This window comes from Bombus huntii, chromosome 8 (genome assembly GCF_024542735.1).
Source record: "Bombus huntii isolate Logan2020A chromosome 8, iyBomHunt1.1, whole genome shotgun sequence".
NCBI lineage: Eukaryota > Metazoa > Arthropoda > Insecta > Hymenoptera > Apidae > Bombus > Bombus huntii.
This window is the reverse complement of record NC_066245.1, coordinates 1,172,349-1,187,500: the sequence shown is the minus strand read 5'-3', so window position 1 is coordinate 1,187,500 and position 15,152 is coordinate 1,172,349. Positions and strand designations below refer to the sequence as shown.

Here is a 15,152-nt window from a genome sequence, read left to right as displayed (position 1 = left end):
CACCACTTCTTTTGCGTATCTAGAAAAAAAAGAACTCGCGATAAACATGAACGCTCCGTTTCGTCCACGCGTTGTAAAATCTCACTCTTACCTTCTCAAATATAATTGTTTCTCAACGCAAACGATCAGCGTACGAACGTCTGACGTCTTTTTTAATTCCATGGCCAAACACTGGAATCTCGCGGCGGTGAACCAAAGCAGAAGCGATCCAAACATGCTTAAGCATATATGTGCTGCGCTTTGATAGCTGAGGATAGACTGTTGCGTGTAGATGATAACGTATACTGACGTATAATTAACGCGAAATGGATATTCCGCTTCGCTTGGGAAGGATAGCGGCAAGGCTGCAGGTCCTATCGAAAAGGCAGTCGCGGTCAAGTAAATACATACCATAGAACTTGCATAAAAGACGCTGCATCGCGCGATATGCTTGGAAAAAATTTCCATTTCGTATTCTCGCGCTTGTTTAACGCAGACTGTCATTTCCTCGACTACGTGCTGTAACCCGTTGTTAAAGCGCGTATCTTTTTCAATCAAACGTAAGGTGGAAGTGAATAAAAACTTACTTGCAGGGAATCGTGATTGATGAAACATATAACAGTCTGAACCACAATTTGACTTATAACCATAAACAGACAGATACATTCAGAAACAATGATTATATCGTCTAGATGCAGATAAATCGAATATAGCAGCGGCGGGAGCAGCATGCAAGCGTTAATAACGCCACTCATCTGCAAAATTTTGTGAACCAGAGTTCGCGTTCCGCTGCTATTGATAGGAGGCGGCCAACAGAAAGTCAAAGCTACGCTAAACCAAACGATGTCGATCACTTTCTCCGGCGTTATTCTTTTCGGCATAATTTCAAGGAACTGCGTACCTTGTACGAACGAAATAGAGTTTAATAAAATTCAACAGAAGGATATTCGTTCAGTACAAAACATTGCTATATCGCGTCGAACACAACTGGCCGTTTGCGGACGTTTGAATCCGTATGAAATTATCTTGTACACACGAACAATTTAATAAATCATATTCGGCGTTACACTCGCAGACAAGGTTGTTGATTTCGCTGCTGGTTTTTTGCATTGCTGGTTGATTCAACGATGACAATTATTGTTTGCATTATACATGGAGGCCGGTTGCGGTAAGGGGCAAACAGGTGCAGTAGGAGGCGATCTCACGCAACAGAGTTAGCGTTCGTGGATATGACGTGTAATAAAACGGTCTGGAACAGGTAGGAAATCACATACTTCTGGTTGCGATAAGTTAGATATTCAGTTAGTTATAGGAGAGCTTACTCGCGCCACTTACAGAAGGCGATACTTCTGAAATAACTGGAGAGGTATAGAACGTGATAATTTATAGGATCTTTAACGATACGCGTTTCTTCCAAGACTGACAGACTCTCTTATGCCGTTATTTATGTATCAGGCATACGGATATTTCGAGTTTATCTAGACGTTTAGTCTTATGTTTGAACTTGAAAGGACTATTGTGAGCAGAGATTTATGAAAAGATGAGAACAGCGATGTACATACGTATATGTGAAAGACAAGATATGTAAATGATTTTTACGTCGAAATTCAAGGGGAAAGATTGAATCTAACAGTGAAAAACTTATTATTCATTGACATTTGACAAGAAGATCCATCGCTGTGATTGCGTAGCGCAAAGTTAAAATTTTTTTGTCTCAAGGCGATATAGTGATATATCGGAGAATCGTCCGGCAAGGACTTGGATTTTTGATAGGAAATAGCAGGGGCGGTGCACTGCTGGGCCAAATTGTTCAAATGCTCATACAATTGCAAATGGCTGAGGTGTGTGCCGCGTCATTCGTTCGTCACAGTCCTCTTACCAGGAACCACACGCAGTCCAACGACAAATTGTTTGGAAATTGAACGGCGCTAAGGTAACCGGTCCTACGTTAAAAATGGATCGTCGCTAGCTAACATGCAAAAGTGATTTGAGGGACAAATTATGATTGCTCTGGTGAACATTTCTCGCAATAAATTTCTCCCTGACGATAAGACATCTCCACACTAAAGCGAAATGATTCGTGAAATAATGAAACGATCTTTATACCGCATTTAGTGTAAGAGCAGTTAAGGTACGTTATACTTTCAGAATAATAACGGTATATTATCCACAATTAAAATGTGTATCGAATCATTTTGAAGGATAAAAGTAGATAGATGTTACGGAGACTTTCATCGACGATGACGGTATTAAATTATTTTTTTAACTAAAATCATTGTCATCATTTCATCATTGTCTCATGATAAATAATTAACACACGAGAAGAGGAACGTAATTATTAGAACATTAAAACGTAATTATGCTTGTTATTATAATATTACATGTTGACTCATTGTGTCCTTTTTCCCCCAATTAACTCAATGAGAAAAAGAAGGGAGGAGAAAGGGCAGAATAACAGAATGCGTATTTGTAATGTAAAATATATTTCATCTAGTATCGCGACGATGATAGTGGAACGACGCCACACGATTGGAATTATCATCTCAAAAGTATTAGTATCATCGATAGTTAACCGTGCCTCTTGCCAAATCGCATATAACCATAATCTTCGAATTGTTCCCTTTTCTCCAATTTCATATGACCATAATCGTCAAACTGTTGTCGTTTACTTACGAAATCTACGAAATCATCATGGTCAACAAGCAGATTTTCTATATTATACATGTAGTATCGTGGAACAAAGGACTAAGAGATATCGGGCGAACTATAAACAATGTCGCGAGAAAGTCGAAGCACCGACAGGCCCAACGATGTATCGTCGGTCTTTCGGTCGAATAGGTTACGCAAAAAAAGGCCTACGTGACTTTGACTACGAGCGGTTGCGGAGCATGTGCGTGGTGGGGCTAAGAAAAAGACAAAGGAACGATGAGTCATTCGAAAAACAGAGTGTGTTTAAAAAAGCGAAGTGCGAGTTGAGCGAGGACAGAGTTTTGCGAGTGGCGTTGCCGAGAGAGTGTTGATTGCGTTTTGGTAAAAGTCGAGTCGCTATCTAGTTATTTAGTTGCGCTGTTTTCTGTACATTTGGTGTGAATAGTTCAGGTTGAACAACAATCGTCTTTTTCTGTCCGATTAACATCTCTATTGTCCATTCTTTGTAAATATACTATATCACGATATTACATACATGAGCAAAAAAGTGATTTTGATACATGAGCAAAGTAATTCTATAGCTCTGCTTAAAAGAAATATTTGTGGCGGCACGCGACAGTAAACATTCCAACGGTTTCTGTCCCGTGGCGCGCCACACGCAGACCCTATTCTTTGAGTAAGATGATTGCCAGACGTCGATGCGTCTCCGTAGTACATGTTCAGCTAGCCCGAGGGCCCGTTATAAATTTTAAGATTTAGTTAACTAAAATCCTTCAAACAGACAAACAGTCTGTATCCCAACTACGGGAACATAGGGGAGACCTATTTTTCAACGAACGACGTCTCCCACTAGCAACTTTCCCTCGAGGGCGGCTAGCATCTTTTTCTAACCACCGATAGTGCTACCACTGTGGGATCCGCGGGCATAAAGCGACGGAGTGCCGCAAGAGGATGCGGAGCGAAAAGCAGAGGAATGCACGACGCCGGAAAGGAAGCCGGTCAGCTACACCGTCCCAGGTGATTTGCTTCAAGTGCCGTGCGGAGAGCGATATTGCACCTGATTGTCCGCTACTGCAAGGCAGAAAACCCGTCTCCAAGAACGAACTCCTGCATGGTGGAGTCTCCAACGGGTAGTCTAAGTCATCTGGGTGAGTCGTTCCCATTTTACTTCGATTCTGGAGTCGAATGCTCATTAATTAAAGAATCCGTAGTCGATATAGTAGTAATGCGAGGAATCGGGAATACTTGAGTTAAAAGTACGTCTCAGATTTTGTCTGTTGTACGTATTAGCGGTTTTACATTGGAGACAACTTTTCACGTCCTTGTCGATAGTTATTTAAAGTATGATATTATGATTGATTGCGAAATTTTAAGCCAAGGATTCGATGTAAATATTACGCACAATAGCCTCGATATTTGCAAAACGGAGATAGTTAATGCTTGCAATAAAACCGTCGAAAATGAGATCGATCTTAATGAAGTAGACTCTGAGGTATTTGGTAATGATAAAAGCCGATTCATTTCTATTCTCTAAAATTTTAAACAGTCATTTATTACGGGTTTCCCGCGTACTCGTGTAAATACGGGCCAGTTAGAAATTCGATTAATTGATCCCAACATCACCGTACAAAGAAGTCCTTATAGACTTAGCGAGGAAGAGCGAAGAATAGTGCGAGAGAGAATCAGCGAACTAATTAGAGCGAAAATCATAAGGCCTAGTAGTTCACCATTCGCGAGCCCTATGTTACTCGTAAAGAAAAAGGACGGCTCAGATAGACTGTGTAGATTTTCGAGCGTTAAAAAAAAATACGGTCTCAGAGGGCCATTCTCAATGCCTTAGGCGACCTCGCGTATTCATACGTTGTTGTTTACTTGGATGACGTCCTAATTATTGCCGACTCGATAGATCAAGTCTTAGAAAGATTGAACACCGTATTAGATACCCTCGTAAAAGGATTCTCTTTTAACTTTTCAAAATGTTCTTTTCTAAAGACATCGGTACTCTATTTGGGATATGTAATTCATGACGGAGTTCGCCCCAACCCAAGTAAAATACACGCCTTAAGTTCTTTAATGCGCCAACGACCGTCACACAGCTCAGGCAATTCATAGGTTTAGGCTCTTACTTCCGAAAATTCGCCCCTAAATTCTCACAGATAATGAAACCCTTGTATGCACTTACTTCCGGTAATAAAAACATAACTTGGACGGATAGACATGAAAAAATGAAGCAAAAGGTAATCTCCGTCCTGACAGACGCGCGGCTTTGGAATTTTGAGAAAATCCCATAACATTGTAATCTAGAATCTACCATAGCTGTAATTAAACAATTGTAGTCATCCAGTCCGATTGTAATTGTTCGAGATTTATGATAATGAGCTTGGGCTCGAGGCGACAATCAGTCGTCAAACGTAGCCGCGGTCAAGGGATGAACGTTTTGTCTATCAACAGACTTAGATTCTGTGAGAACGTACATCTATCATCCCGTTAACCGCGGATTCGTTATCGAACCTGAGACCATTGTCACTAGCGTCGCGAGTGCCTAATCGCCGTGATTAATTGTCAAGACTGTAACAACCCCATTATTGTAATAAGCTACACCTGTATTGTACCGCATCAATGGCTAATTCCCGCGAAGATTCATTTGGCGCCCACAATCCTACTCCCAGTGTTAACCCGACATATATAATGTTTTTAATCAAACGTATAACGAATTGAGTAAGCTTTATACCCACCCTTGTAGCAAGTTCGGCGGCTGTTTCACATTTGGCATAAAATAACCAAATGACCGGCATCATGCAAATTGGAGCAAAAGTTATATTTATGTTTAGAAAATGTTAGAGTTCGATCGATTAAAATGTTCGATCAAAATTACTATGATACGTAACGATTAAATACCATTAATATTCCGAACGACTGTCACGTAACAAAATTATATTATTGGGCGCAAGCACACAGGATTAACGATTCACGTTACCGCAAGAAAAGATGGGCCGAGGTTAGCTATTGTTCACCTGTACGATATAGGGGTCCGAAAATCGGCAGAAGAGTTTGCACGTGGTTTTTTATACAACAGCCGCTCCATCATTCCCGGTATCCCGGGGCAACGTTGAGGGGCTATTTGAATTTTAATTCACGTAGCTTTGGTTTGATAAAGAATTTTCTTGGCCGCGTAGAACGGCCACATCTCCTGTGTCGAACGTTTAATATTCCACGACAGTATCCGAAGATTGGCAGTTGGAATAATCGTATTACCGTTTTACTATCTTGACTGTTCTCTCTTTTGAACAGTGTAGGTCGTTTCATCTAGCCCCTTAACTGGAACTTAGTAACTAAATGAAATTGTGAATAACGCTGTATATTACGTTTGCCGCTTTCAACGAGTTTCCGCATAACGTACAACAATTTTCGTTTTATTGAATTTTCAATCATTTTCAAGCGAAGGTATATAAGAATATAGTATAGGAATGCGAAGATACGAAACACGATTGCGTGCAAATAAAAAGATATATGCGTGTGCTTTTGAGTGTAGCTGACCAATTCATAAGAAGATCCGTTTCCCTTGATAACTGAGTGGATGAATTGCGAGTCGATGATTCAACTTGCTTTACGGTATTGTTAATTGAGTACCTCCGGTAAATATTTATAGATCCGTAAGAGTTTTCAATTTTCCATTTTTTCATTTTTCCATTCTGTCCTATTGGATTATCGTAATTAAATAAATGTTAACGATATCAAGATTCACGAGGACTTGAACCAAGCGATGTATGTCTTTACACGTATATGGACGACACCTTTTCGTGAAATATTGTCACTGCCGATATTACATGCAAAGTGATATTAAAAGCACTTACCTTGTGAAATCGTTTACATACGCGATCGTTTCTCATGTTAGAATATGCGTGTAAGAAGGCACGAACACTGCTTTCGATAACGGTACCAAGTTTTACCTATTTACTATAATTATTTTATCGAATTTGAACAATGTATTCGAAAAACTATTTATTATTCACGATATTGACATGATTTAATTCACTTAATCAGATCAGATATACTACGCAACAACGCGACTAATCACCTACGTATAAGAGAAAATGTTTGTTTAACTTCTATTCACTTTTACATAGCGATACTTTTAAATTCGATGTAAAATGTTGGCAATAGCAGCTTTTAAATACTATTATAGGTATAACAAATTTTATTCACGCCTGAAATTCAGCGAATAGTCGTATCATAAAAATTATTATACGAATCACCTCCACGTTAATCCATCGATGCTTGTTATCTAAGACAGTTGGCGCGATTAACTTTACAGATACATACATCTTTTCGCTTACTACGGAGCTTGTGACCACAGTATGGGCGGAATTCGTATAAACCACACAGGCAACAAAGCGAGAAACAAAATTTCACGTAACTTTGTACGAAGTCACGGTCATGGATTATGACAGCTCTTCGATGGCTTCGGTATTTCTAGTGCTTCGAAGGTACCCTATAAATCAAACCGTTGTCTCTTCAAAAATCCAATCGTTTCCTATCTTCTTACCTAAATTTATCGTTCGTTATCCATCGTTCGTCGTACGACATTTGGTTGCCGCCTTTAATAAAGACGGTCGCGCGTAATACGTGCGATTACCATCGTTTCAAGTGCTCCGCAACTGTGATAATGTCCGAGGATGTTAGTGTAACGATTCAAAAGGGTCTGTCGGAATGGTGGAACGAAGAAACCGAGTATATTTTTCAACGAATCGAGCGATGGGCTGCGTACGCAAGAGGTTACAACCGGTTGAGATCACAAAGACTATCAAGAGGTCGCATGACTATGCAAGGAGGACAGGAACCACGCTGGAGTATTTCCTCCAACAAGCTGATCATCGACGATTGCTCCTGGAGTCCGCGTTTTCATAGCTTGAAAAAGTCACGACGAAAATCTCGGCCGGAGGAAACCAAGATCGATTGCTGCGCAACTCTCAATTACCAATCAAACAGCAATTTGGACAGCTCTTGCCTGGAAACCTATAGATACGACCATAGTATTTACTTCAAGACGATTGGCGACATTAAAAATGACAAGAAACAGGTTAATGTTACCACGAACGGAGAAGAAGATGGGATTTCTGTTAGCAGCGAGGAGCTGGTCGAATGGCACGTTGATACAGTATCAGGATTTATCGCCAGTCAGCTATTCGAAGATGCGTTCGCCAATCACGATAAAGAAAATGCCTTGGATTCTACAAGAAATTCTCATCAGGATGCCAACAGGCAACTTGACTCTGTCGCATGGTTCAACGTGGATTTGTCGAAGCTCGATTTAGACGAAGATGACATCACCGTGACAGTTACCAATCAGCTAAATAATGAAAACGGTTTGACAATTTTTGAGAACGAGGAGCAAACGAATAATAATTACATTCAGAACGAAGAAACCGTCGTGAAAACGAACTTGAACAATCGAACGCAATTAGGCTGCGTGGACCAAGATGAAAACAACGCGAAGGAAACGCAGCCCGAGGAAGGAACCAAGAAGTTTCTTGACGTTCGAAGAACGAGAAGATCATACAGAACGGTTAAACAACAACCAGTTGTAGGTGATAACGAAGTGGTTTGGCCTAGTGTATTATTAAATTACACTAAAAATATCAGCCCCTCCAATTCGCCGCATCATTACAATGAACCACGAAAATAAATTAGAAGACAAATTTTCACGACGCGATGGATTTGATTTTACAATTTTCAACAATAACGTTGACAAACGTTTCAACAATAAATGCACGTAAAATTATCTGTATAACATCGTTCCGCTCTATTAGAATACATCCTTTTTGTATCAAACTTTTCAAATCAAAATCATAATTTTATCAACCATATTCCTCGTAAATGTATAATGGAAAATAAATTACATTTGTCTCGTATACAAATCATTGTTACAATCCGTCGCTAATGCAGTTATCAAATCAGTTTGATATCTGCTTTGTGTTTTTTCTATCAATGAGTAGAGAGTTCTTAATGACAAAAAGATGGAAAATTTGATTCGACCAAGCACGTTACACACGACGATTCCGGTGTACCATTATTTCAGAGTTTAGTAGTTTTATTAATCCCGCCGATGCGTTTAGTTTTCATGCCCATTTATACATCAAAATACGATACGTATCGCAAATGCTATCCGCACCGGGTAAACATGCAACTTTTTTACAAAAATAAAGTTACCACATTCCATCCTCAGTGAATTCTTCATTGTTTTTCATCTTTCGACTGTCAACAGAAACCTCTTTTAAGCATTATTCCTTCAACCTTGATAATACTTGTGCACACAACGTTGAATAGAAATAATACTATACGGAAAGATATGAAACTAAACTTTAGTTAAGCGCATTTGCATTTATCGAGTGTACAAAGTTATTTTTCTTGAAAACAAAGCATCGCAACAAATTCTTGTGTAAAGTTTATTTTACACTTTCGATCGATTTTTTCATCGATGATTATGTCTTTTCTTAATATCTATTATCAACAACAACAACAACAATAATAATAATAAAAGATTATCTAAGTAAAGGAAGGATTCGATTGTAGGAACGACTCATATTATATTATATTGTATTAGTGACAAAAGTATCTTGTCTGTCTGCAGGTTTGGGCGCATATTTACGAACATGAAATAAGAACCACAAATTAAGAGAACCAGAAAGTGTATACAGTGGCAAATACATCGTAGATTGAACAAAATCTTGGTTTCTTCTTCTCCCCCCCCCCCCCCCCCCCCCAACCAACCAACCAACCCACCCACCCACCCACCTCTCTATAAATAAAAATACGCACGGGCCTATGAACTAATCTGGTACTACAGACAAAAGAAAAGCTATTGGTTGACAGAATAATTATCATAAAACGGGTAATTACAAATGACGCAGCTGTTGCAAGAGCCAGAAATATATTCCAACAACGTATCTTATTGTAGCATTATATTAAAAAAAAAAATTATAGCTTGATATAAACTTGTTTCCTATAATAATTTGGTGGTTACAGAGCTTAGTTTGCAATTGGGATTTTAATCACGACTAATCACAATAAAAGCATCGTTCCATAATATACAATTAAAACAATGTCCATATTCTTTTATTCGCATTTATTCTGCATTATCTTCGATCACGATACGTAAAGTGGTGAAGATGGAGAAAGTATTGGACAGATACTGAAATATTATCAACTTATTAATCATAATGTTATTCTTAATTAATTCATTCGTAACAATTAAAGAGATTGCAGCTATATCTTCGTTTTATGACAATTTGATTAAGAGAAAGACCTATACACACGCACATGCACAATGTTCTGTCTAATTCTTCAATGTACACCCTAAATTCCTCAATATAGAAACATGAAATCTGGAGGATATGCTTCTTCCACAGTACAAACCACTCACTAAAAAGCGATTGTTTCAAGATCATGTCCTAAGGGAATGGAACGAGGTGAAATGTGTTTTTACGGACTCTTCGATATCTCCTAGGTCGAATGAGGCGTAATTCAAAATTTCGCCTTACTCAACAGATGTCGGTTATAGGACTGTACTTTTTCACTTACAACATTCCTCTCTAACACACAGATGCCATTTAAAAATCTGTAAAAGTGTTTCAACGGTTTTTAAAAAATTCACCCCTAAGCAGGTAGAAAGGACGCAAAAGAAAAGAGTGATATATCTTTCCCGGTAGAGTACGTTTCTCTGGTGGTCCCCTAATAGTTTTTTTTTCGGAAGGTAATCTTTACAAAAATATCTTTACGAAAATAAAGCTAAGAAACAAAAAGACGTTAAATAAAAAGAAAAGAAAAGAGAACAAGAAAAAAGAAGTGAAAAAAGAGAGAAAGGAAGAGACACCACTAGGTAGAGAAAAATAATCCTTTACAAAATATCAGTCTAATATTAGTCACCCTGACCTACCGACCGCCTGTGCGTTGCTCGTGTTTCCGTGATCGTCAAAGACTCGCTGGTTACCAAGACCAAGTGCGTACGCGCTCGTATACTTCAACGACTCCAATAGTCGTCAGCAATTGATCGACAATGCGTGTTGTCCCTAAATGTGTGGATAAACTGGTGTTTCAATTATCATTCTGTACTTCAGAATCAGTCGTCTTAAGAACCTTTAGCAATATTCGACAACTTCTAAGAATATTTCACGGCATTAAATAGATTATCGTGTAACTGAAAATTTGTGTAAATTGTTTGCGTTACAAACGACACCGACTCTACATTGACCGCAAAAGGTTGAAATTTATATATTGAAAAAAGGATTATTTTTCACTTTTACGTGCATTCGCTCCTTTCTCTTTTTATTTGCACGTCAGTTTCATTTTTTTCTCAATTTTAAGGCATACCTTACTCGATTTGGATAGTTACAAGAAGAAAATACAGAGATAGCTGTATTTTTGGGATGCTGCTTGTGTATATGTATATAGTATGTACACTTGCTTGTATTTTGTTTAAGTGAAAATGGCACGGTACTGCGCGAGGGATTGAAGTTACCAACAAAATGTTTTAACAACCGTTGTCTGGTTTAAAGCGAGACATCGTATGGTGGAAAAATATTTTTGTAGGTCGAGTAGGGTGCAAGAACAACTTAATTTCTTTAGATAAAACCATACATTTTGTCATACATTAATCGAACCATTTTGGCATTCCCTACGAAAAGGTAACAATCTATTTATGTCGAAAAACTATCAGTTTAGCAGATATTATAACTTTAATTTGTCAAATATGTCTGGGTGTTTAGTTCCAGTAGTACATTATAAAGTTATACGTTGCTTTATGTTATTTTATGATATGGATTTATAATTTTATAATCTATGATATCCGTTATTTATAATGGGTAATTTATATGACTTGCTACTAAGTAGAAAATCATTTTTCCCTTTCTTTTTTTTTTTCTTTTATAAATTGGAATAATACGTATGTGTAACTAATAATATGTACAAAATGGAGCTAGTTTGAAATTGCTGCAATTCCTTCCAATCGATATTTGGTCCTTACCGAACAGAAGTAACGCAAAGAAAGCTCTGGTATTATGCAACTCACAGAGAGAGTTATTGGTTCCTGACATTCCAGCATAGTCAATAGATTTTTTTGCATTTCTAACTTCTGCTTGTACCATATTATGTCGTATGCACTCCGTGAGACATTTATGCTCTAAGGCATAGGAAGGATTAGTGGTATTTAAAGAAACATAACTTACAGATTATACACGGAAAGAGGTAGTAATATGAAATGAGAGAAACAAAACGAAACAGGCAATTATTTCTGAAATCACATACAGCATCTCGTCGCAGCAACAACAAGCAGTTATAATTTACAATACATCGTTGTTCTTTTACCTTTTTAACGCCTGCATCGTCAATCGCTAGCAATTATGAAAGCAATATTCGCTTGTTAAATATCTTTTTGCACATCGAAACGTTTCATAAATATAATCAGAGTTTCATCAATAAAAATGGTCACTACCTCTTTCCTTACACCTAAACAATAGAACCTGATTTACCATATCTTTCATGTAATCGGCTGACCACGCGTATACATAAATCTCCGTAAGTACAGTGAGGCATACAGTTACGAACTGTATTTTCACCATTGGCGGTACATCCTAGACGTAAGCTATTTAGTGAATTCGTCGTACAAAATATTACAAGCTTCACTTACCACGAGCAATATAATACCACATAAAGTTAGAGCAGACGTGCTTACTCCTATAGCGTAAAGCACTATGAAACGAAAATTATCCACCACTTCTTTTGCGTATCTAGAAAAAAAGAACTCGCGATAAACATGAACGCTCCGTTTCGTCCACGCGTCGTAAAACCTCACTCTTACCTTCTCAAATGTAATTGTTTCTCAACGCAAACGATCAGCGTACGAACGTCTGCAGTCCTTTTTAATTCCATGGCCAAACACTGGAATCTCGCGGCGGTGAACCAAAATAGAAGCGATCCAAACATGCTTAGGCATATATGTGCAACGCATTGATAGCTGAGGATAGACTGCTGCATGTATATGATAACGTACACTGGCGTATAATTAACGCGAAATGGGTATTCCGCTTCGCTTGGGAAGGATAGCGGCAAGATTGCAGGTCCTATCGAAAAAGCAGTCGCAGCCAGGTATATGCACATAATAGAACTTGCATAAAAGACGCTGCATCGCGCGATATGCTTGGAAAAAATTTCCCTTTCGTATTCTCGCGCTTGTTTAACGCAGATTATCATTTCCTCGACTACGTGCTGTAACCCGTTGTTAAAGCGCGTATCTTTTCCAATCAAACGTAAGGTAGAAGCGAATAAAAACTTACTTGCAGAGAATCGTGATTGATCAAGCAGATAATAGACTGAACTATAGCTTGACTCACACCTAAAAATAGGCAGATGCATTCGGAAACAATGATTATATCGTCTAGGTGCAGATAAATCGAATATAGCAAAGGCAGAAGAAGCATGCAAGCGCTAATAACGCTACTGATCTGCAAAATTTTGTGAACCAGAATTCGCGTTCCGCTGCTATTGATAGGAAGCGGCCAACAGAAAGTCAAAGCTACGCTAAACCAAATGATGTCGATCACTTTCTCCGGCGTCATTCGTTTCGACATGATTTCAGGAGACTGCGTACTTTGTACGAACGAAATAGAGTTTAATAAAGTTCAACAGAAGAATATTCGTTCAGTTCAAAACATTGCTACGTCGCGTCGAAGACAACTGGCCGTTTGTGGACGTTTGAATCCGTATGAAATTTTATCTTGTACACACGAGCAATTTAATAAATCATATGTGGCGTTACACTTGCGGACAGGTTGTTGATTTCGCTGCTGGTTTCTTGCACTGCTGGTTGATTCAACGATGACAATTATTGTTTGCATTATACATGGAGGCCGGTTGCGGTAAGGGTCAAACAGGTGCAGAGGGAGGCGATCTCACGCAACAGAGTTAGCGTTTGTGAATATGACGTGTAATAAAACGGCCTGGAACTGGTAGGAAATCACATATTTCTGGATGCGATAAGTTATATATTCAGTTAGTTATAGGAGAGCTTACTCGCGCCGCTTACAAAAGGCGATACTTATGAAATAGCTGAAGAGATAGAGAACGTAATAATTTATAGGATTTTTAGCGATCCGTGTTTCTTCCAAGACTGCCATACTCCCTTACACCGTCATTTATGTGTCAGACATACGGATATTTCGAGTTTATCTAGACGTTTAGTCTTATTTATATTAATCTTATATTTGAAAGGCCTATTGTGAAACTGACTATAATGAAACCGAGTAGAACTAAATGCACGTAAGAATCGCAAAAATTTATGAAAAGATTGAAACAGCGATATACATACATGTAGAGATAAAATACGTAAACTGTGTTCTAAGTGCAAGTTCGAGGTGAACAATCGGAACCAACTACGAAGAGTTCGTTGTTCGTTAATATTGTAGAAAAAGTGTTGTCGCCGTGATTGCGTACCGCGAAGATGAAACCATTTGTCTCAAGGTGATACAGTGGTATATCGGAGAATCGTCCGATATGGACTTGGATTTTTGATAGGAAATAGCAGGGGCGATGCATTGCTGAGCCAAATTTTTCAGACAGACGCAGTCTAACGGTAAGAACCGATCCATCGTAAATTGTTCCAAAGTTAAATAGCACTAAACTACCCGATCCTTCGTCAAAAATGGATCGTCTCTAACATGCGAAAATGTTTCGAGACACAAATTGTTGTTGCTCTGAAGAGTATTGCTCGCAAGTTCACACTGTCCATTACAATAACGCAGTACACTGAGTCAAGATGGTTCGTGTAGGTGCAACGAATTTTATACACTGTTTAACATGACATTTAGTGTCCGTTATAGTTCCAGAATGATAACATTTTATAATCGAATGATTAATTTTAAAAATAGGCAGATTTTACGGAGCCTTTGGTCAACGACGGTAACGAATAATGCAGGAGAGAACGAACACCGAGGGAGAAATCAATGACATTTCAAGATCAAGAAGATCATCTGGAACGGTTTAATAACAACTACTCCTTTTTCTATCGATGAAAGTTCTTAATGACGAAAAGATGGAAAACATACGACATTCCGGTGTATTATTCATTCAGACATGATTAGTTTTATTCCTATTTCTGTTTCATTAGTCAATCAAACTATAGATAATAGGATATTGGACAAGTCAAAGGTGGATTTTTCTTTTTAATATTAAATCATCTATTCGCTAACAAGAAAACTACATACGCGTGACACGTTAATTTTGATAAAATTGATTTTATTTACAGATTCGTAATCTCAAACGATCATCTACATTTAGCTGCGTAATCTTCCAATAGAAAGTGTAAATTCTTTCTCATCTAATACGTGATCGCAAACTTTCGGACAGTAACCCGCATCGCATCTCGAAAAAACTACGTGTAATTAAAGTTTTATCTATTCTAAAATAATTTTAATGCGGAAATCGCGTTCTGTTTTATTGGTAGAAGCTGTTAAAACAGGACGGACGGATGC

General features: G+C 38.3%; 4 protein-coding genes across 4 annotated transcripts in view; 1 reads left to right on the top strand and 3 right to left on the bottom strand.

Annotated features, from left to right (window-relative positions):
- Positions 1-2,507, bottom strand: part of LOC126868507 (uncharacterized) — a 4,112-nt gene extending 1,605 nt beyond the window's left edge. Inside the window, exons 1-3 of the mRNA XM_050624020.1 lie at positions 567-2,507; positions 92-498; positions 1-19 (exon numbers count right to left, since the gene is read on the bottom strand). The exon at positions 1-19 is cut by the window's left edge and continues 81 nt beyond it. Of these exons, the coding sequence (XP_050479977.1) occupies positions 1-19; positions 92-498; positions 567-860 (720 nt within the window). The 5' untranslated portion in view covers positions 861-2,507. The remainder of the gene's footprint in view (positions 20-91; positions 499-566) is intronic.
- A 40-nt stretch (positions 2,508-2,547) lies between these two features.
- LOC126868353 (uncharacterized) lies at positions 2,548-5,462 on the bottom strand (the record flags this gene model as incomplete). Its single annotated transcript, XM_050623687.1, has 2 exons — positions 2,548-2,724; positions 5,241-5,462. Coding segments are annotated over 2 exons (399 nt in total), but the record flags the coding sequence as incomplete, so codon positions are not given.
- Positions 5,463-7,141: 1,679 nt separating this feature from the next.
- On the top strand, positions 7,142-9,354 carry LOC126868501 (uncharacterized). Its single transcript, XM_050624012.1, has 2 exons — positions 7,142-8,397; positions 9,260-9,354. Exon 1 carries the CDS (start codon positions 7,295-7,297, stop codon positions 8,312-8,314), a length of 1,020 nt encoding a protein of 339 aa, XP_050479969.1. The 5' UTR covers positions 7,142-7,294; the 3' UTR covers positions 8,315-8,397; positions 9,260-9,354.
- A 58-nt stretch (positions 9,355-9,412) lies between these two features.
- On the bottom strand, positions 9,413-15,057 carry LOC126868508 (uncharacterized). Its single transcript, XM_050624021.1, has 6 exons — positions 12,960-15,057; positions 12,485-12,891; positions 12,314-12,413; positions 12,156-12,257; positions 11,645-11,806; positions 9,413-9,823 (listed from the first exon to the last, which is right to left on the bottom strand). The coding sequence occupies exons 1-6, from the start codon at positions 13,251-13,253 to the stop codon at positions 9,755-9,757; spliced, it is 1,134 nt and encodes a 377-aa protein (XP_050479978.1). The 5' UTR covers positions 13,254-15,057; the 3' UTR covers positions 9,413-9,754.
- Positions 15,058-15,152: the final 95 nt, after the last annotated feature.

Coding starts and splice junctions, on each gene's coding strand:
- LOC126868508 (XM_050624021.1), bottom strand. CDS start 13,253: ATGTCGAAACGAATGACGCCGGAGAAAGTGATCGACATCATTTGGTTT. Junction 11,807..12,155: donor CCGATTACATGAAAGATATG/GTAAATCAGGTT, acceptor CCTATGCCTTAG/AGCATAAATGTCTCACGGAG. Junction 9,824..11,644: donor GTTACTTCTGTTCGGTAAGG/ACCAAATATCGA, acceptor TTGATAATATTT/CAGTATCTGTCCAATACTTT.
- LOC126868501 (XM_050624012.1), top strand. CDS start 7,295: ATGTCCGAGGATGTTAGTGTAACGATTCAAAAGGGTCTGTCGGAATGG.